The following is a 22,815-nucleotide window of genomic DNA, read 5'->3' as shown; positions in this document are numbered from 1 at the left end:
TCCACTTTTGGAGGTCCACGTCTCTCTCTTCTCCCTCTCTCTAGCTTTTTGGGAAGCGTGCTAGTTCTCTTGCGTGGATGCAAAGGGAAGCACAGTCGACTTCTGGAGAAGGTGTGGCTGCTGTGAGTTCTTGAAGAACAGGCCGTATAGCCAGGCCGTACAGCTCTGTACAGACAGCAGGTACAGTGTACGGTGGTTGCAAGTACAGGCGGCGCTGGTTCAGGTGGCTGCTGCTTTGTTGCTAGCTGGTACAGTCGGGTACATGCAAGCGGACCAGGAGAGTTCTGTCCAGCAGGTACAGGCGGGCCAATTCAGTTCAGTTTTGTACTGTTGCAGGCGGCGCATCACCAAGGTACAGGTGGCGCATAAAAAGCTAGGCCATGTGTGTGCTTTTTGGAGGACGCCGTGTTTAAGCAAAAGACAGGGGTTGGTTTCTCTGGACATATAGATGGCCAGGGGGGCTGATTTCTCTGGACATAAAGGCGGACAGGGGCTGGTTTTTCATGAACATAGACATCATGTCGATGGCGTTCAACTGATGGAACTTTCAGCTTCTCTTTGCTTTGGGTTCGGGACTATTTTGGAAAGGGTTTATGGACTGTTTCGTGGTAGTTCATGTGACTATGAACATGAGCAATGCTCGGGACTGTTTTGAGATCAGTTTGAGGACTGTTTATGGGCTGTTTTTATTTGGTAGCAAATTCAGCTATGAGTAATCTCCACAACTCCTACAGCCTTGTCAATGAAGGAAAGCGTGGAAAAGCTCTTTTTGGCACGAAAATTGATATAAAACCTGTTGTAATGGTTTTCGAGCGATAACAAACCTCCAAAAAGTAGCTTTTGGAGTAGTTTTAGGGTTTCTGAAGTTTTTTGTCCAAACAACTGTACAGATCCGTATAGTTGTACGGACAAATTATGACGTGGTGATGGAGGTGCTCTGAAATCAACGGGCAGCGATGAAAAACTCCATGATTTGGTTCATAGATGATGGAGAAGATGATCTCCGCGCTTCAATGAAGATGGCAATGCAATGAAGAGGTTCTTTGTCAACTTGATGCTCAAGAGAGGCTCATGCTTCTTTTATACCTAGGGAAGGCTTGCTTTTTGCCAACAAGTGATGCTTTTGCCTTTTACTTTTAATAGTAAAATATTACTCAACTTTAGTCAAAAGTTCGTGTTTTGCTTTTCTAGCTTCAGGGCCTTGCTTTTTGGCCCTGAAGCTGCTTTTTGAAAAAACAGCTTTTAGCTCTTTGGGCCGGCTCAGTCTCCTCTTTCCAATGGTGCCCTTGGCTCACGATCAACCCTGTATGACTTTTTTCTTTTTCCTACTTTTTGACCAAGAATCGTGCTTTTTCTTAATCAAACCGTATGGACCCTGTCCCCATGTCTTCTTCCACCTGTCTGGTGTCTGGGTATGGGTTTCATCATGTGAAATAGAGGTAGGAGGGCCAAATAGTTACATTCCCTCCCTCTTACATCGCAGCTGTCCTCAACTGCGGACTGCAAGTGTTCCAAGCATATCCATATCTTCCAAGTACATCCATATGTCCGTGGTATATCCATATGTTCCTGGTACATCAATTACATCCGGATGTTTCAAGGTACTAGCCCCATCTGGTGAGCTTGTTCATCTGGTCTTTTCCATATCTGTGGTGTCATCTGCTCATTTGACAACATCTAAATGCCTTTTCTTTGACCAATAGCTTTGTTCTTGATGGTACTTCGTCATAGCCTGTCACATGTGTTAGATAAAATAAATGCATACTCACCTTCTGCAAATACTAGACACAAGCTAGTCAACAAATAAGTATGCATCATTCGCGTCTAGTGGGTATTCCAGGTATTGGCCAGGTAGTTTGGAGCCCAGTGGACTATCACATGCCATAAATCCAAGCATTGTCCACGCATCAAAAACAGCACACAAAGTCAAAGAAATTCAAACATACATCAGTATGCAATGCACAAGTAATGATCCTCCTGTTTATGGATTGTCCTATCTGGTTTCATCGAAACCGAGATGAGCCATCTGGCCACTAGGACCGATCAGACTATCCTCAAGGCCATCTGGTCACTAGGACTGCCCGAGAGTTTATCACTAGTCATCTAGGTCATCTGGTCACATTGACCACCCGACTAGGACCGATCAGACTATCCTCAAGGCCATCTGGTCACTAGGACTATCCGAGAGTTTATCACTAGTCATCTAGGCCATCTGGTCACATTGACCGCCCGACTGCGAAATCCAATCCAGTCATCTGGGCCATTTGGTCGCAATGGCCGCCCGATTGCAAAATCCAATCCAGTCATCTGGGCCATTTGGTCGCAATGGCCGCCCGACTGCGAAATCCAATACAGTCATCTAGGCCATCTGGTTGCAATGACCGTTCGATTGCGAAGTCCAAGATATCTGGCATCGTTGCCATCCAATGGGTCATCTGGCATCGTTGCCTCCCATATACAAATCTTGCTCCTTGGGCTATCCGGCATCGTTGTCGTCCAATGGGTTGTCTGGCATCGTCGTCTCCCGTATAAAAATCTTGCTCCTTGGGCTATCCGGCATCGTTTACTAGAGCATGTCCAAGTAACCATTATAAGCAGAATAATGGCCAGTTCCAATTCCAATATACATATATATACAATGAAGAGAGCTAGAGGCACAATCCCTTCCTCTTGAATCTGTCTTGATCGCAAGACGTCCATATATGTACTTCAAATATATCTGGACCAACCATTTCTTCATAAGCTCGAAGTATATCTGGATAGTCCTAGAAGTACTTCTCTGGTATCCATTTCGCATTCAATAGCAAATAATTCTTGAATTCCAAGAGGAACTTTTTGACCACCGTCTTTCCTCTTTTTCTCATAGAATGAAACACAATCTCTTCTGGCTCTTCCACCCCTTGTGGATCCTCCAAAACAGGCTCCTCTGAGGGTAACCTATACATGATTTCAATAAATAGTCATGGAAGGCATTGTGTGTCCTCTAATGATATGAAAGGTCCAACTGATATTTTTTTTTAAACATGGTTGATCTTCTTGGTATCCTGAGAAAGGGCCATATACCATCATTCCCTGACTTTGGCAATCCAAAGATAAAATCCATAGCAATATTCTCCCATAGAACATTCAATGGGTGCAATAATCCTACTGGTGTTTGTCGATCAAACTTGATTTCTGACAAACCAAACATTCTCGAATCATAAAGTTCAATTTCCTTCCTTATAGTAGACCAATAGAAATAGTTCTCCAAAGCTTGAAGTGTAGTCAAGGTGTCTCTATGCCCCATGTAGAAAGGAGCATGGCACTCTTCCATTACCTTGGCCTCAATTCCTTGTGTCACACATAACCTAGGTTTGCATGACAAGAAAACCCTACTCGATGACATTAAAAGTCACCGAATTTCTATTTTGCAACCTATTCCAAATCATCTTTGAAATCCTCTTTGGTAGCATAAGAATCCCTTCATCAAAGTGAAATCCATATGATAACCCATAGAAACCGCATAGCTCAGGAGTCTCCGAAATAATGTATCTGCTTCCTTGTTGTCTTTCATTCATAGGCCACAACATGGCCTTCTTGGTTCAAGATTGTTCCAATGCAATCTCCTGAGGCATCACACTCTACCATAAAAGGCTTTGATAAATCTGGAATAATCAACACTGGTTCTTTGCTAGCATAAAACTTTAATTCTTCAAAAGATTCTTTTTCATCTTTGGCCCACCAAAATCCCACGGCTTTCTTTGTCAAATCATGTAGTGGACTTGTTACCACGGCAAACCACTTGATGAACTTCTTGTAGTAAGAGCATAAGCCAAGGAAACTTCGAACTACATGCACACTACTCAACTCTTGGCCATTCCATAATAGCCTCGACCTTGTCTCGATCCATCCTAACTCCTTCCTTGGACACACTGTGGCCCAGGTAATGAGTTTTTTCCAAAAAGATTTCACTCTTCTTGCCGTTCACATATAACTTCTGCTTGCAGAGTTCCTGAAATACCATATCCAAATGCTTTCGATGCTCTTTCTCATTCTTTGAATGCACAATAATGTTATCAAAGAAAGTAGGTGCAGAGCTTGTTAAGAGCCTTGTAATCAATACACATACGCCAAGAACCATCCTTTTTCTGAACCAATGAGATTGGGGAGCAAAAAGGTGATGAGCTAGGTCTAATCAAACCCTTTTCCAATAGCTCGGTCATTTGCCTCATAATCTCCCCTTGTTAAGCTTCTTGGCATGATGGTTTCTTGCTTTGGCTTGACAAGACAATTTGCAACCATATGTACAAGACGATTTGCAACCATATGTTCCTTGTTTCCACATTGAAAACACTTCCCTTCTTTGGCATATTCTTCATGTTGCTCAAGGGACAATCTTCTTTGAAAGAGTGGGGATTTGTCTCCACTTCCAATCTTCTTCTCGAGAGAATCGGCTTCTTGATGGGGATCTGTAACGGGAGGCGAGGCGGACGCGTGTATTGGAATCGTATAAATGTGAACAAGATTCTGAGCACTTAACAATTGAGCATTACAACCACAAAGCTGAAAATGACAGTACACCACATAAAGGGGCCGATGATAGGCTGACCCCCCCCCCCCCCCCCCCCTTTAGGTTATATTACCAAAAGAGTCTGCAAAGTACAAGATTATGGGTGCCTGGGGATTCACCACCAGCCTGCACCTGATTCTTCCAAATACATCATGAATGAATACATTTCAAACAAGAGAATCTGTAGGTACATCCGCCCTACACACAGGTACATCCGCCCTGCACAAGCCTCTTCACAGGTACATCCGCCCTGCACAAGAGTACCACAATCCTCACAGGTACTCCGCCCTGCACAGGATGTAAATGGATCTTTAGGCCCTGTTTCCACCCGAGAAACTGATCCAGAAACCTGTGTTCTCCGCGAGCAAGTGTCCCCAATGCTTGCCCTAAGCACCTGTTATACCAGGAAACCTTGAGACACATCCATGCTCACATATTCCATTGTTGTCCGGCCTGTTTTGTGCAATAACCAGTCCAAAACAGCAACTTTCTATCGCGAGAATTTCACCTGTAAAGGGTCCTACAGCCCTGTGGAGGTCCCTAGAGCTGTCCTGTACTATCCAAGTTGACTTTGGACACCTGTAACCAGCCCAAAACTCGCAATAACCAGAAATTGCAGGTCTGAAATTTACCAACCAGCCCTTTAGAAGAGTGTGGGGATCGATATCCAAGCTTGTGTGAGTCCGGGAAGCAAGCAACCAGCCCTGTAGCAACTCCCAAAGCTTCAACCAGCTCTCCAATGTGTTGAAAATATGAATAAAACAGCCCAAAAGGCCTCTTGAAGGAGGCGCCTTTCTCCAGTGCCACCTAAGGGGCTTGGTGGGTACACATACAGGCTGACAAGTGTCCCCATAAGGTGTCCAGGTAGGTGTCCAGCCCATAGTGCTCCATTTGTCCTGTTTGTATAAGTTTAGGTCCAACCAAATGGGAAATGGCCATAAGTTGTCCGGACTTCATTAATTTTGGTCCAACCAAATGCGAACGCATTATAAGTTGTCCGGCCACTTATTAATGAGTGTGGACCTGCAAACCAATAAACTTTAGTACTAAATGAAATAAGCTGTAAATTGAGTGTGGACGCACTTACCACCTGCAAAACCCATAAGCCCATAGTTTTAGGCCCAAACAGGAGTGCACACACGCGTCCACAAGGTGCCCGGGCGTCCCCGGTCCCTCGGACTTCACAAGCCAAAATAACAAGCATTGTCCAGGCAGCAAGACAATGTCACACAAAGTAAAATAAAGTTATGGCATGCATCATTTATGCATTGTGCACATGTAAACTTGGAGAACCACCTATCATCATTCTTGTACTTGAAAATATTCCTCCTGCCATCATAACACACCATGTGTGCATAGCCGGAATCCACACGGGCACCGCCCGAAAGTCCACAAATGTCCTGCCATGTCCTTGGACTCATATGCATCCACTCATATGATCCATACACATGCCCAGGTATAATACATACATGCATCCGCATGTTTCTAGGCCTGACACGCATCCGCATGTCCCTAGAATATAGGGATTTGTGACATCCCCCGGCTTCTAATCAGTTGACCGCAACTGAAAAGCCTCCAGATAGGCCTTCAAAAGATCTGGGTAATCCTCGAAGTAGGCCTCATCCATCCATTTCGCATCCAAAGCTGAATAATTCTTGAACTTTACAAGGTACCTACGAACAAGTTTGCCTCCCGCAAGCTTTCGTTCCTTGTGAAAAACAATCTGTTCAGGTTGAAGAATCTCTTCCAGCTCATCCACCTCGGGTGGGTCTTCCAAAACCGGCTCAAACGGTGTTGGTCCCACATAAGGCCTCAATAGGCTCACATGAAAAGCATTATGCATGTTCCAATGATCTGGGAGTACAAGCCGAAATGCAACATCATTGATCTTCTCCAAGATCTATAAAGGTCCATAGTACATGTTGGAAAGTTTAGGGTACTTTCCCTCTTTTCCTGGCCTCTTCCGAAGGCGTGCCTTTTCAAATTTCAGCAAGACCCAATCACCTTGTTTGAATTGTACATCCCTTCTATGCTTATCAGCTGCCTTTTTAATCTTGGTTTGAGACCTCTCTATGGCTGTACGTACCTGTGCAAATGCAGTATCCAAGTCTCTGACATACTCATCTGCTGCAAAAATCTCATCCTTTGTACGAAGGATGGGTGGTAGTACTACCTTGCCATAGATAATCTCAAAGGGTGCCTTGCCCGTAGAAGTATGTACCGTATTGTTGTAGGCAAACTCCACAAGTGGTAAATACTTCTCCCAATCCGATTTGCGGTCAGATACATAAGATTTCAGCAAGTCGAGGACGGCTGAATTTGCTATTTCACTTTGCCCATCTGTCTGTGGATGGTAAGCTGATGAGAAGTTCAGCTTTGTACCCATATTGTCAAACAATGCGCGCCAAAATAAGCTTGTGGTTCTAGGATCTCTATCCCCCACAATAGATGTAGGCATGCCATGGTGTTTGAATATCTGTGCCAAAAATATCCTAGCCATATGATCTGGCTTTATTGTCTTGCGCACAGGAATGAAATGTGCCTGCTTGCTAAACCTGTCAATGATGGTCCAAATAGCATCATTTCCCTGTGGCGTCCTTGGCAAATCCATAATGAAATCCATAGCAATGCTTTCCCATGGTTCATTTGGTATAGGCAAAGGCTGAAGCAATCCAGGTGCTTTATGTCGATCAAACTTGACCTTTTGACACACCATACATTCACGTACATGTGCTTCAATATCCTTGCGAATATGTGGCCAAAAGAAATACCTCTCCAAAGCTTGTGCTGTGGCCAAAATGCCTCTATGACCTGCATATGGAGGAGCATGACACTCATCCATAACCTTATGGCGAAGGTTCTTTACCACACACATACGATTTTGCATCATGAGATATCCGTCTCTTATGACATAAGATGGGACAGCAATACCCGCTTGCAAATCAGCCCATACATGTGCAAAATCCTCATCCAAATGATAAGTATTACGCATATCCGATAAGTCCTCATGGTATGCAACTGTAATAGCATGAACCTGTGGTCGTCTAGATAAGGCATCCGCCACCACATTCTTTTTCCCTGGAGTGTGTAAAATCTGAAAATGAAACATTGAGAGGAAATTTGTCCATCTCATATGCTTCTCTGAGAGCTTACTTTGAGTCAAAAAGTATCTCAAACTTTGATGATCAGTTTTGACCATAAAATCAGCCCCTAAAAGATAGGGTTTCGAAATAGTAAGGGCATGAATTACAGCCAACAACTCCTTCTCATAAACCTGTAAGTGAAGCTCTGCATGTTGCAAGCGTCTGCTCTCATAGGCAATGGCATGTCCTTCTTGGTTCAAAACAGCTCCTATGCAGTCCCCACTTGCATCACATTCCACCACAAAAGGTTTGTGCAAATCCGGAATAATGAGTACCGGTCCCGAGATGATTGCACTCTTCAACTTTTGAAAGGCATCTCTCTCTTCTTGTGTCCATTTAAAGATTGCTTTCTTCTTCGTTAAGTCATGTAACGGAGCGGCAATGAAAGCAAAATGCTTGACGAACCTCCTGTAGTAAGCACATAAACCAAGGAAGCTCCTCACTTCATGGACTGATTTCAGCTCTGGCCATTCTTGCATGGCTTGTATCTTTGCGGGATCCATGCGCACACCATCCTTTGATACAATGTGACCAAGATAGTGAATCTCTGGGAGGAAGAATTCACTCTTTTTTGCATTTATGTAGAGCTGATTTTCCTTAAGCTCTTTAAACACAATAGCCAGGTGCTCACGATGTTGGGCTTCATTCTTTGAGAATACAATAATGTCATCAAAGAATATACCTGTGAACTTTCTATGTTTTCTGAACACCCTGTCCATCATCCTGTTGAAGGTAGCGGGTGCATTTGTAAGGCCAAAAGGCACCACCAAAAACTCATAAAGACCAAAGGCTGTCCTAAATGCAGTCTTGTGTACATCTTGAGGTGCCACTCTCACTTGATGATACCCACTCTTGAGGTCTATTCGGCTGAAACATGCCGAACCTTCAAGCTTGTCCAAGATGTCATCAATGCGCGGAATCGGAAACCGATTCTTGATGGTTATCTTATTGAGGGCACGGTAATCCACACACATCCTGTAAGTACCATCCTTCTTTTGAACAAGAAGTACCGGCGAGCAATATGGCGAGGAACTAGGCCGAATCAAACCCTTTTCCAAAAGTTCATTCACCTGTGCCATAATCTCTTCTTGTTGACTAGCACTCACCCTGTATGGTGGCCTATTAGGTGGAGAGCTACCGGGAATTAGATCTATGCAATGATCTTCCGGCCTCTCTAGTGGCAACCTTGCTGGCAAAGCATTTGCAAAACAATCTTTGAACTCATTCAAAAAGTTAAGCTTGTCTTGATCTAATGCACTAACATCAACACTAGAATGTTCAATGGTATCACGTACAAAAACCAAGTAAGAACAAGCTGATTTCTTTATTGCCTTATTAATTTGTACATGGCTTACAAGAGGTATGGTACTTCCAGTAGTACCAGCATCTATAGAGTGCTCACGGCCTCTATGTACAAAGCTGATTTTCTTCTCTTTGTAAGCCTTAACAGGCTCTAAACGGTGATGCCAGGGCATCCCCAACAAAACATCACAACCTGTAAGAGGGGCCACTAGAAAGCTCTCATAGTCGAGGTAGTCCTGTATTTGTACACGTAGCTTACCAATGACCGGAGCTACATCAAACTTTTTGCCCTCAAAGGCGGCATCTGCATTCATTTGCATTCCCATGTCTTCCACATTGAGACCTATGGCGGCAGCCATCTGTACGGATATAAAGTTATCTGTGGAAGCATCATCAAAAAGAAACAAAGCGGGCTGATCCTTCAGTTTGCCCCAAGTCTTGCATATGACTCTACTCTTGGGCTCATGCCCTGTATTACCCTGCACATCGGGTACAACATTCACAAGAGGCTTTTGCACATTAGGCTCAGCATTCTTAGGATTCTGTGGGCATTTAGGATATATATGATCTTTACTGCCACACTTAAAGCATTTTCCAGCCTTCCTGTACTCTTCCAATTGCTGTTTTGAGAGCCCAAAATTGTGGCGTTTACCCCCCGGCTTCTTTTCGGAGTCATCCTTTGCATCTCGGCCATCTTTGGGAGCATTCTTAGGTGGCTGTCCACCCTTTTTCTGGTCATAACCAGCCCTGAATTTGCTCTTGTTTTGACCTGCAAATGGCTTATTTGTGGGTGCTTTTATGTGCAAGTTCTCCGCAATCATGGCTGAGTGTATAAGCTCTTGTATGGTCTTATTTGGGTACACTCCCAAGCTTTGTTGGATGATGTGATGGAGCCCCGATTCAAACTTTCTCTTCTTCTCGTCCTCTCCAATCTTCATGAAGGGAGTAACCTTGAGAAGGACTTTCCAAAACTTTGCTATGTATGAAGCAACGGACTCTCCCTCATCTTGGGACAGCCAATCCCACTCCTTGCGTACATCCTTTGCAAAGTTTGGTGGTAAGAATTGATCATAAAACTGAATTTTGAAAGAAGACCAAGTTGGGGCAGCACTTCCATCAAGTATTTTTGCAAGCCACCAATCACTTGCCGTATCCTTGAGATGCATTCCCACATGCCTGAGCATAGACTTTTCCGAAAAGTCTTCATTGCAAAAAGCTATCTCAAACTGTCTGATGAAAGCAAGTGCTTTGGTAGAGTCCATCCGTCCCTGAAAGTTTTCAAACTTTACATCCTTGTCACCGGACTTGAACTCTCGAGGCTTCTTTCTTCTATATGCATCCCTATGTACATCCTGTTCATCTGCATGATGATGATGCCGCGATGAAGATTCACGATCCCTCTTCGTTCTCTCTTGAGCCACACTCTCCAAATGAGTGGAAAGCTCAACATGAGAACGGATATGTCTTCTTGGAGCAAAGCGGGAATGAGTAGAGGATCCCTCATCCTTACTCTTCTCTTGACCTGCATCAAGCCTAGCACCAGGGACTCTTGTCCTTTCAGCATTTGGCACTTGCTGTGCTCTTTCTACTTGTTGTGCATCATATGCATCACCACGGGCAGCCATGAGGGGTGGCTTCTTGAAAGCCAAACTACCATCTGCTTCAGTGTATACATCACCCTTAACCATTAGGTATGCAAGTGCAAGCTCTCGGGGTTTCTCAACATCCATTTCCTTTGCAATTGCTTCAAAAGTGACTTCATGGACCGAAGCCTTTGCCTTCGCAGCCAACACCCTTTGTACATCCGGGTCATTTTTCAATGACCTAAGCTCTTCGGTTTCAGCCCTATAGCGTCGCACTTGACGCCTCAAAGATTCCAAATCAGAATGCATAGTGTCATGAGTACCTGCATCTCCATAGACATCATTGCCTGCAGCATCTCTTGCATCCTTTGTACCATGAAATTCACGGTCCTGTGTGTTCTCCACACTGTCAGAAATGTGGCTGTCCATGACACTCAAATCAGGTCACCACTTATGATTCCAAGCCTCAGACCGTTTTCCAATGAGGGGAAAAAAACTGAGCTCTGATACCAATGTAACGGGAGGCGAGGCGGACGCGTGTATTGGAATCGTATAAATGTGAACAAGATTCTGAGCACTTAACAATTGAGCATTACAACCACAAAGCTGAAAATGACAGTACACCACATAAAGGGGCCGATGATAGGCTGACCCCCCCCCCCCCCCCCCCCCTTTAGGTTATATTACCAAAAGAGTCTGCAAAGTACAAGATTATGGGTGCCTGGGGATTCACCACCAGCCTGCACCTGATTCTTCCAAATACATCATGAATGAATACATTTCAAACAAGAGAATCTGTAGGTACATCCGCCCTACACACAGGTACATCCGCCCTGCACAAGCCTCTTCACAGGTACATCCGCCCTGCACAAGAGTATCACAATCCTCACAGGTACTCCGCCCTGCACAGGATGTAAATGGATCTTTAGGCCCTGTTTCCACCCGAGAAACTGATCCAGAAACCTGTGTTCTCCGCGAGCAAGTGTCCCCAATGCTTGCCCTAAGCACCTGTTATACCAGGAAACCTTGAGACACATCCATGCTCACATATTCCATTGCTGTCCGACATGTTTTGTGCAATAACCAGTCCAAAACAGCAACTTTCTATCGCGAGAATTTCACCTGTAAAGGGTCCTACAGCCCTGTGGAGGTCCCTAGAGCTGTCCTGTACTGTCCAAGTTGACTTTGGACACCTGTAACCAGCCCAAAACTCGCAATAACCAGAAATTGCAGGTCTGAAATTTACCAACCAGCCCTTTAGAAGAGTGTGGGGATCGATATCCAAGCTTGTGTGAGTCCGGGAAGCAAGCAACCAGCCCTGTAGCAACTCCCAAAGCTTCAACCAGCTCTCCAATGTGTTGAAAATATGAATAAAACAGCCCAAAAGGCCTCTTGAAGGAGGCGCCTTTCTCCAGTGCCACCTAAGGGGCTTGGTGGGTACACATACAGGCTGACAAGTGTCCCCATAAGGTGTCCAGGTAGGTGTCCAGCCCATAGTGCTCCATTTGTCCTGTTTGTATAAGTTTAGGTCCAACCAAATGGGAAATGGCCATAAGTTGTCCGGACTTCATTAATTTTGGTCCAACCAAATGCGAACGCATTATAAGTTGTCCGGCCACTTATTAATGAGTGTGGACCTGCAAACCAATAAACTTTAGTACTAAATGAAATAAGCTGTAAATTGAGTGTGGACGCACTTACCACCTGCAAAACCCATAAGCCCATAGTTTTAGGCCAAACAGGAGTGCACACACGCGTCCACAAGGTGCCCGGGCGTCCCCGGTCCCTCGGACTTCACAAGCCAAAATAACAAGCATTGTCCAGGCAGCAAGACAATGTCACACAAAGTAAAATAAAGTTATGGCATGCATCATTTATGCATTGTGCACATGTAAACTTGGAGAACCACCTATCATCATTCTTGTACTTGAAAATATTCCGCCTGCCATCATAACACACCATGTGTGCATGGCCGGAATCCACACGGGCACCGCCCGAAAGTCCACAAATGTCCTGCCATGTCCTTGGACTCATATGCATCCACTCATATGATCCATACACATGCCCAGGTATAATACATACATGCATCCGCATGTTTCTAGGCCTGACACACATCCGCATGTCCCTAGAATATAGGGATTTGTGACAGGATCGGTCTTTAAACTTTTTCTTTTGAGATGCATTCCGATTGTCATTCGTTGTCTTGCCGTCCATCCAAGGTGTGTACAAGGCCTTGGCTTTGCAAAGCCTTGTCTTGAGCTTCTTCCAATGTCTTTGGTCCCGCCATGTAAACTGCTTGCATAAGCTTAGGTTACAATCCATTGACAAACTTACGCATTTCCATTAGTGATGGAATGAGGGTAAAAGAAGTAAACTTCAAAAAAGACTGCTGAAAAGTTGTTAAGGTATGATGCCACATTCTCACCAACTTTCAGCTTTACCTCATCCCATTCCTTTTGCACCTTAGCTTCAAAGTTTGCGGGTAAAAACTTCTTGTTGAACAAAGTCTAGAAGTCGCTCCACATCTTCAGCTCAGTCCCTTCTTGTATTACTTTTAGCCACCAATTCAGGGTGGCATCCTTCAAATGCATACGAACCATGTGAAGCTTTAGCTTTTTGGAGTAGTCGTCACCTCCAAAAGCAGCATCAAATTGCTTGACAAAGAATAAAGCTTTCTGGGTATCCTGCTTTCCATGAAAAGCATCAAACTTGACGCTCTTCTCTCCCGGCTTGAAATACATCTCGCCGGTTGATGTAATTTCCTTTGCCTTCCTTTCCCTTACCTGTCCGGAAGAAGCTGCATCTGGAAAAAAAGCTGACCTAGGAATAGCCTCCCGGTCCCCATGTCTTCTTCCACCTATGTGGTGTCCAGGTATGGGTTCCATCATGTGAAATAGAGCTATGAGAGCCAAATAGTTACACCACCCAACCATAGATCTTGTACACACAGGATCTCCCCTGAGCATAGGGGCTAAAGCTCCGTCGATATGGACTCATGCCTTTCAGCCCTAGTGTGTCCCATACCACCAGGACTTGCCCTAAGGGGCCATTGGTAGGTTGTCTACATCAATCTTTACTAGAAGAGTTCAAAAAAGTTAAGCAAAGGCAAGGCATCACAGAAGGTGCCTTTTTCAACAAAGGAGGATTTAAGAAGTTTGGCTCAAAAGCTCTCTTTAAAGGTTCACATCTAAAAAGTAATTTTTCTAAGTCCTACAACTTCTATGGAAAAATAGGACATGAAGAGAAAGATTGTTTCTTCAGAAACAAAGCACGGAAGGCACTTCTTAAAGGTGACTTGCAGGTGACGATAACTCAAGTGAAGAAGAAGCAAAGGAGAAAGAAGTAGAGACCTCAGCAAAGGTCAACTTTGCTCAAGATGATTGGGCTTTCTAGACTAGCTAGAACTACCCCACCTGTGGTTACTCCTCTATCCTAAGTGAAATGTTCTCATAACTAGATGTCTAGCATCTGTCATCATAATTGGCATTGTAAACCACCATGAGTAAGACCTATGGGCACTTGGATGGTCATCATAAATAGCATTCTAAATAGTAACTAGAGCTAGCATTTACATTATAGTAGCCATGGATATTTTGTTGAGGGAGGGTGTTGAATACACCAAAATATCATGTGACATTGGGGATATGGGCATATGGTTCTATGGTCTTATGACCTGATTTGGCACAAGGTTTCTAGGCATGACCACACCTCTAGGACAGCCATAGCATGTGTGGAAAGAGTCTTAGGTTGCACTCCATTCTAGGCAATGGGTGCTCTTTTTGATGCACTTTTGGTTTAGGTAGAGGGATTATCTCTTAATCATCTTTTAATCTCTTTTGTGTCAAGCCTACATATGGGCTAGCATCCAATGAATGAATATATGAGATTTTTCTCCACTTTCTACATTGTTATTGTGTTAAGCTCTTGTTTCTTGATTTCTTCTCTTCTTCATTCACCATGGATTCCAACACAAGACAGACACCCCCATCAATAATATACCAAAGACAGTGTTACGAGAGAACATGTGATGGGCTAGTCCAAATAATTGGAAGACAAGATATACAAAGAACAAGTTCTCTAGGCTCACATAGAAGAGCTGGATGGACTTGAGGAGCAACAAGAGAAGGAAGCAGAGGCCATCAACAAGGAGCTGAAGAAGAAGGCAAAAGACAACACAACCAAGCCGACCTAGACTAGCACAAAGAAGAAAAAAGCTGCTAAAGAACAAATAGCCAAACTCAAATAGAAATTAATCAGCTTCTTTAAGAGAAGCACAAAGCAGAATTATAAACAAAAGAAGATATGAAAAACAAATTTTAGGAATGGCTCACAAAAGAACAAGAGATGTGGAAAGGACTTCGGGAAGACAAAAAGAGAGTAATGGTGGACTTAATCAAAACAAAAGACAATGAGGAGTGGATTGCATCCATGGTCTTATTTTGTCACATAACAATACAATATATCCCATCCCACATATATAGCCACTTATTAGTTATAAATAGCTAATTATTAACTTTTTTTTCGACTAACCTTAAGCTCAAGATCCCCCCGTAGTTATCATTTTTCACTGCCCGTATGTGCTCACCTGTAGGAGCTTTTTTATCCGCCTGTAGGAGATGCTGCCGAGGAAGCATCTAGTGGGGTTTTGAATTGAGGACCTCCTGGTCCTAGACAAACACCTTCACCACTTGAGCTATCACCTCATTGGCTATGGAATTTTTAACTTATGAGCCTTAGCTACTATAATCAGCTTTCTTTACCAATATTTTGGGCCCACTAATCCATACATTAGCCAATCTAACCCCTAGATTACCAATCTAACCCACAGGTTAGCCCGAGGTTCATAACATACTTACCCTCTTCAAGCATTTACATAAATGAATCTGGGGAATATTTACTAGTAATTTAGCATCAAATGTTAGCTAATCCTCTTAAGGAACTTCAAGTACATTTGTAGTATGCCTTCTTAGGTGATATGTTAGTGTTTAGTAGGTCACTTTAGGCGCTTTTGAAGCACCTATTGATTGTTTCGATGTTTTCGACACGAAACACACTACAGGCTCGTATATTTTAGAAGTGACATGAAAAATTTTACATGGTGTAGTAGTCACTAGGATATGAGGATATGAGGATCATGCACGCCCATATTTTGTTTGTAGGTTGCACAAAGCCTTGTATGGCTTGAAGAAACATGCACTTAGAGCATGGTCAGACTTGGATTTCACATATCTAATGGTGATTTCTCACTTTATGTGAGAAAGGCTGACAAGGAAATTGTGTTAATGGTTATTTATGTTGATGACTTGATTGCCATAGTTGATAGTGATGATGACATTCATGAGGTGAAGATGCTTCTTAAGAAGTTTGAAATGAAAGATTTGTGCATGCTATGATACTTCGTGGCTATACTTAAAACAATTTTTTTGTGGTAGATTGGGAGAAGTCTCCCAATCCACTTTGTGTGAGGATGATGTACCAATCTTCTACTCCATTCAGGATAGATGGCTCTTGGAGACAAGTCTTGGGCAGGATATCATTGAGGGTCTGGTGGTCTGGCCAATGAGAGTGTTGGGCAGGGCAAGAAAGCACATCTATATGACTCAAGGGATGATTACAGACTTTTGGAGCTTAGTTATATGATGGGTGTCCTATCAGATACTCGCATTGGGACTCCGGTGAGTGGGAGTGGAGGGATTCTTTTAACCCCATGAAAAACTTGTCCTTCTTCGGTTACACTGTGTGGAACGCCAGACACTTGGTTCTGGGACAAATCCAGAGAGTCCCTACTTCCAGACCGCATTGGGAGTCCTATGTTAAGGAAGATTGATGCAGAGCTAACCTAAAGGTTTGAACATAACATTGAGGTGGAAGTCTAGCTGCATCAGGACTGAGATTGAGGAATTTATCGCTCCAACTTGGTCCTATGCATCTAAAGGGGATTTTATATGGGGTATATCATGGTGGTATAGGTTCCTAGGATCTACCGCATGTAATGTTTCTCGATGTACCTATATTTATATCCTGGGATGTCCCATTCCATGGCGGATAGTTAACCGAACTTAGGAAATTAAATACAAGAAAGAGACTTGTGATTTTGTTGCTCGCGGTTTTGATTGGTGGAGGTAAAGCATCTTGGTAATCATGCACAGGATATGGGGGATCAAAGACTACAACCATGGCTATGGTGTTCAAGCAATCGACAGGGATAGAGAGAGAGAAAGAGAGTGAAAGTTAGAGAGGGAGTGAAAGTACACGAATCAAATGATGTGATAGTTCCTTGATTAATTCCATGAAGTACAAGTATCTTTTATAAGTACGAAGGTTGCATCACTGCTTAGGTCAACTACTCACATTCATTGGTGACATATCAACCATAATCTCACCAACCATGCTAGTGGCATAAGTGTGGAAGCTATCACCCAAGTGGGTTATCAATGTCCACAACACTAGTTGAGCTCAATATCTCAATGCTACATACATCACTATGTATAAGCTGTAATTTTTGGATAGCCTTGACTGATTCATCTCTCAAGAATGATGCTCATAGCATTTTGCCCAAAATGCATCCCTCGCATACGTTTGACATGGGCTTAAATATTTGGTAACTCTGACACTATCTCTTAACTTGGAAGGTGTAACAAGCTAGCAAAATTTAAGTGACCAAAGTGGGCATTATGCCATAGCTTCACATCACACTCATAGCACGTATAGTTGTATAGTGGTAAAAACTGAAGAAGCATTATGTGTCAATCTCTTGAATATTAGTTCTTGATGATTATCCTTCTGAATGTGTCGAGCAAATAGGAGGATGAATTAGACCTTGGTAGAGATGTTGTATGCATGGACCATCCGATTGGGAGAGAGAAATCCCTATGATCGAAGTTGCCTATGATTTACCAATTAGGTTATGCTGCATATGACTACTGGTAACAATTACATAATGTTTCGGTATGCGTATTAGCCTAGATTCCTTGGGGATCAAAACTTAAGGGTATGTACTAAATCAAGGGGCAAATTGAATGTGAATTGATACAAGGCTGTAGCAGGTCCCTAATGGCAAGAATGTAGCACCAATTGCACTCAATGACTTGAGATTAATGCTGATTAATCAAGGATTAGTGAGACTAATTCTCTGTTTTGTGTACAGAAAACAGAGGGACTATGGAGCACTCATTTGAAGTGGTTATTTTATGAATGAGTTCAAATGCAGTTAGGGCTATCAACAGCAAAGAATCTAGATGAGTTTTAGGCCTCTGTTTTACCAAAACAATGTCTGAGAAGTTCAGAGAGCTTGAATCGGCCGATGCAGCCCATTTCTTGAGATTTTGATGATACCAGCGTGTTTGGCACTGCTGAAAACCCCCACAGCCAGCTTGAATGCCTCAGATTTGCTCGAGTGAAGCGGATTTCGTGTTTTTCATCAGAAAAAGTAGCACCAGTGCAGATGCAGACTCGTTTTCACCTTCTACTGTTGGCGGTTTGAAGTTTTGAGATGCCTAGACTGGGCACTTTTGAGTAGGCAATAAGCCCAAGAAATGATTTGAGCAATGGCTGACTGTAGAAGGAGCAATCATGAGTCCGTTGAGCTTGGGTGTTGGAGAAGAGCACATAAATGATAAAGAGGCTTATAAAGTGGATTAATTACTAATTAGAGATTAGCAAAATGGTTAAAGGCTTAAAACTAAGCTAAACCTATCCTAACCAATCTCTTATACCAAATGTTGGAATTAAGGTGGGTCATAGTAATCAAGAAAAGACATAATTAAGCGCTAATAACATGCTTAAGTAATGGAATTAATTACGAAACAACTTAATTAGAGTTAATGACACCATAAGGAGTGTAATTTCCATTAGATGTGTGCCTCTTAAATAGGTTGAGTACAAGATGGATTAGCAAAGGCTAATCATGCTTATAGCTAGTCAAAGTCAATGATTCTCTCCATGAATCTCTCCATGATTCTAGCCTCCACATATTCTCCCCAAATGTAGCCCATCATTATAGCTCCCCAGCTCATCGCATACCTCATGGATTCTCTCACCTTTATTGGCACATTTTACAACTACTGCGAGATTTTAACCTTTGACAAATGACCTAAGGCTTATGCTCTACATCCGTAAATCCCAAGTACTTCAATTTGTCCAATAAATTCAGCACCACCACAACCTTGCCCTAGCCAATGTATTTTCCACGGAGAAGACTAATCTCTAAGCATCATGTCGTGAGATTAGGACATACTATCATGTCACACCAAAAAGATCCGGAGTGCTAGTTACCCATGCAAATCATTTCATGGTGGTCTTGGCGTTCACATTTTGCCACTCATAGGATGCAGCCACTTCTACCAACTACTGAATTTTGAAGGGTCCCAGCCATTTCCACAGCAGAAGAAGGCCTTGCATGAAGAACTTCTACATCGCCTATACCTTTTGCCATCTTGACAAACTGCCAACCATCAGGGCTACCCAAAGCTTATCACCAATATGCCTTGCATCCGGGTTAACATCACACACCTACTTCATGCCATATCATGGACCATCCACACTCTTCCACCCTGGCAGGAGCTTCACCACCAACTTGGATAACGCGGACGCGGTCATCATTAGGAAGGAGAGTATGTTAACCACTCCATAGGTTCAACCTTTGGCAACCAATCTTGCCTTGTATTCCATTTGAGTTGTGCTTCACTTTGTAGATCCATGCTCAGACCTATGACATTGATTACGAGACATTCAATCCCATTGCCAAGTATATGTTCCAGCAATGCCATCTTACAAAAGATAAGTACCCGTTTGAGCGAGTAAGATGGCAAAGCCCCAAACCATGTCAGGCATAACTTCCAGGCTCACCAAAGGTCGCATGGAACTTATCCGGGCCCCGCAAATCAAATACAATGTGTCCAGTGTTCAAGTCAAAATCTTACCTTAGCCTTATCAAATCATATGTCATTGGTCCTTGCTTTCGAGACGCAAATGCAACTTCCCAATGTGGGTGCACTAGCTGTCCGTTGGGTCCTCACTCGGTTGTCACACTAGAATGCTCCTTTGCCAATGGGGTGAAAGAAGAGTTTTCTTCACCTAGATGGAGGCAAATTGGTGGTGGTTCTCTCTCACAAAAGGTGGGGGAAGAAGAAGCTAATGGAAGAGAGAAACCTACAAGCAAACCTATTTAAGCAAGCATCCATGTAACATGCATGAATCCAATAGCATACAAGTAGGTAAGAGAAGAGAGGAGAAGATCTCACAAGTATTCTATTGCAAGGGAATGATTGTGTATTGCTTATTGTAAAAAATAACGTATACGCAAGTGACTAGTTTTTACACTACGTTGGCCAAACTTAAAAATGGTGCAACCTCTATTACTAGTCTTAAGAAACTATGTACACGAAATCTTTAGACTTTCCCTATTTGACATCATGCTCAAGGTATGTTGCTTTGTTGTTTAGTCTAATATTATCCCTGTCGGGTGATGTAGTCAGTTCGGTCCATATGGACCGGTCATAGGGTCGGTGATCTAATACGACCAACCCTTGGTAGTATATATAGATGCGTTTGGTAACCTCTTGAGATTATGAAGTTGAGATCTATCTTCACTGGGTTGTTCGTCTTTGTTGCTAGTGCATGACATCCTTAGTCTCAGAGTCTACTTAGATCATCAACAAAGTGCCTTGGTGGAGCGCACGGTGGGTGGGCAGACGCCATCAGTTTGTACTGTGGTTTGCAACAGTAATTCAATTCTGTATTATTCTCCATCTCTTTTGCATTAAGTTCTTTGTGTTGTGGAAGATTTTGTTGTTTGTGTGAGAGCACAAGTAGTAGTTTTTATCTTAAAGTGACAGTGCAGAGCAGCAGAGCATGGGGAAAAGCTCTATGTGCAAACTACGGAACTGGTATTATGTTGGAGCAAGGCTATTACAAGGCTGGAATCCAGTACAGAAGGGGATTTATGTCACTTAAAATACTTTTTTTGGGGGGTAAAGGGACAACTTGCCTCTGAAAACCCCACACCTATATGATATATGTTGGCAGGCCGTAAGTAGATTAACTTTATATTTTAACTCAGATGAATTATATGCTGCCTTGCCCAGCGAAAGGAAGGATGCCTGGGAACAAAGTGAAGACTCGTGCTAATAGTTTTCTTCTAATCCTTTTCCAGTAATGGAACAGATATTTCTGCCCAATCAACCACAGATGCGCTTTGCATCATTGATATGCAACTGTACGGAATTTGTGCAGGATTAACTCCTCAATAACATGAGGGTGGCCATTCACTTTTTCTTGGGATGACTGCACATGCTATTTGGTCATTAAACGGGGATTATTATGATTTTTTTTTTCTGTGCAGTCAAGGAAGTTCACGGCTAGATGCTGATTCTGGAGGAAATATGCAGGCAAGAATTGTTGGTTCACCACAAGATTTTCCTTTTATTGGTGACTTTGCAGGCTCACTAAAGCCCGTTGGTCAATATATGCTTTCAGGATTATCTTACAACAACTCAAAAGTTTTTAGACTTGGCTCCACGTGTGATTGTGCCAATGCATGGACATTTCAATCTTTGGCCTGCACACATGCTGTGGACTTACGTCAGGTAATGCGCACGTAAAGTAAAAGATATCATTTGTTTAGTTTGAAGTGTAAGAGGGTTGAGGTGATCTTTTCGACAGACATCGAGAAGCTAGAGAGGCCAAGATTCTGATCTCCATTATGCAAGGGGCACAAACAGCTTTTGAGATAGTATCTCGAGCTTATTCTGATACCCCTCGCACGATGTGGATGGCGGCTCTTTCAAATGCGAAACTACACGTTGACCGTTTGAATCAGCTTCAAAAGCTTCCACCGGTAAGCATGCTGCTGCTGCTGTGCTGTTGATTTCCTGTGTGTATTTACTAATAAGCTTTTTTCTGGGGGCAGGCCTTTTCAATGGCTTCTTTCCAAAAGAGTTGTGGATTTGGCTTCTTTTTACGATGTTTAAGCCCCGGTGTCTTTTGGAAAGTGTCACTAGCTGTATCGCTTAGCTCTGCAATGTGCTGCTTTTATTGGGCAAGACAGCGGGCTTCCTCTTCTTAAAAACAAAGCAAAGCAGCCAGGTTGCCTTGCGTTATCTACGTGGGCTTTCTCCATCATCTCTCTCTTTGGTCCACTACCAAAGTTTTTCTTTCTAATCTTTTAAGGAACAATTTCATGCACTAAGCAAATGAATATTGCCTAACCTTTACTTGTGGAATATCCAAATAGTGCATCTCGGTAAGGGTAACCCAAAGACCAAGGTTCTTATATCAATCTATTTCAAGTTGATAAGTATTCTTTCTTAGTTACTTTTGGCGATACAAGAAAGGAAATTCATGTATATTAAAATGTTGAATTTTGGATATCATGTGAAACAAATTAATGAGATTGATTATAAAAGGTTTGGTATAAGGCAAGAGTTTCTTGGCTTGTGTGAATGAGCCAAAGGAATAGTGGAAGTATATGGCACAACACAATGACACTACAATGGGTCTTTTTGTCATATACCAAATGATGTTGCCCTCACTTTGAAATTATAGTGATTATATGTTGTTCTGGTTTTTTGATCCTTCGGGACCTACAGCCTACATCCTCTTCTGCTTAAAGTTCTATTAGAGATATACAAGGTTAGGGAATGTATGGATGTTGATATATGGATCTTGATCAATGGGGGAATAATGTATAGGGTAGTATAAGAAATGGTAGTTTTATACACAAGGGCTCCTACATCCTACATGCATTCAATGGTATTTGCAAGAAGCACCATGTTAACCACTCTGTAAGTTAACATGGTTTCATTAGCCCGACTTGTCGTAAAGCACTTTGTCATCATACTCGCTCGAATATGCTGTTATCTTTTGTAAGACGGCATCAGAACATATAATAGGAAAAGTCTAAGGGCTCCACATATATACATGGCTTAAGACTAATAATAGATATGGGTCCATTTTTAAGTTTGATCGACTTATTATGAAAATGAGTCACTTGTATGTGTCATTTTTGGTTATAGGTTGTCTTCTTGCATGTACTTTCCTTAGCTAGCCAGGGTACTCTTGGCTATCCCTCCTTTCTTGGTGACCTACCTAAAGGGTGGTTGAGATTGAGGTTTGGGAAGCGGTCTCTTCGTCTTCATTGTTGAGGTTGAGGTTTGGGAGGTGGTCTCTTCGTCGTCATGCAACGAGGTTTTAAATCTCCATAATGGTTTGAGGGGGTAGCTAATGCAGCAAGGCCAGA

The 22,815-nt window shown here is 42.9% G+C and overlaps 1 protein-coding gene across 1 annotated transcript in view; it reads left to right on the top strand.

The window, feature by feature from the left end:
* LOC147625532 (Metallo-hydrolase/oxidoreductase superfamily protein) overlaps nt 1-22,142 on the top strand; it is a 174,218-nt gene extending 152,076 nt beyond the window's left edge. Inside the window, 4 exon segments of the mRNA XM_086817033.1 lie at nt 20,920-20,965; nt 21,054-21,163; nt 21,240-21,414; nt 21,487-22,142. Coding sequence (XP_086673159.1) covers nt 20,920-20,965; nt 21,054-21,163; nt 21,240-21,414; nt 21,487-21,642 — 487 coding nt within the window. The 3' untranslated portion in view covers nt 21,643-22,142.
* Nucleotides 22,143-22,815: the final 673 nt, after the last annotated feature.

Source organism: Cibotium barometz, chromosome 23, assembly GCF_041138505.1.
Source record: "Cibotium barometz isolate CiBa-2024 chromosome 23, ASM4113850v1, whole genome shotgun sequence".
In the NCBI taxonomy this organism is placed as follows: Eukaryota; Viridiplantae; Streptophyta; class Polypodiopsida; order Cyatheales; family Cibotiaceae; genus Cibotium; species Cibotium barometz.
This window is presented reverse-complemented; position numbering and strand designations above follow the sequence as displayed.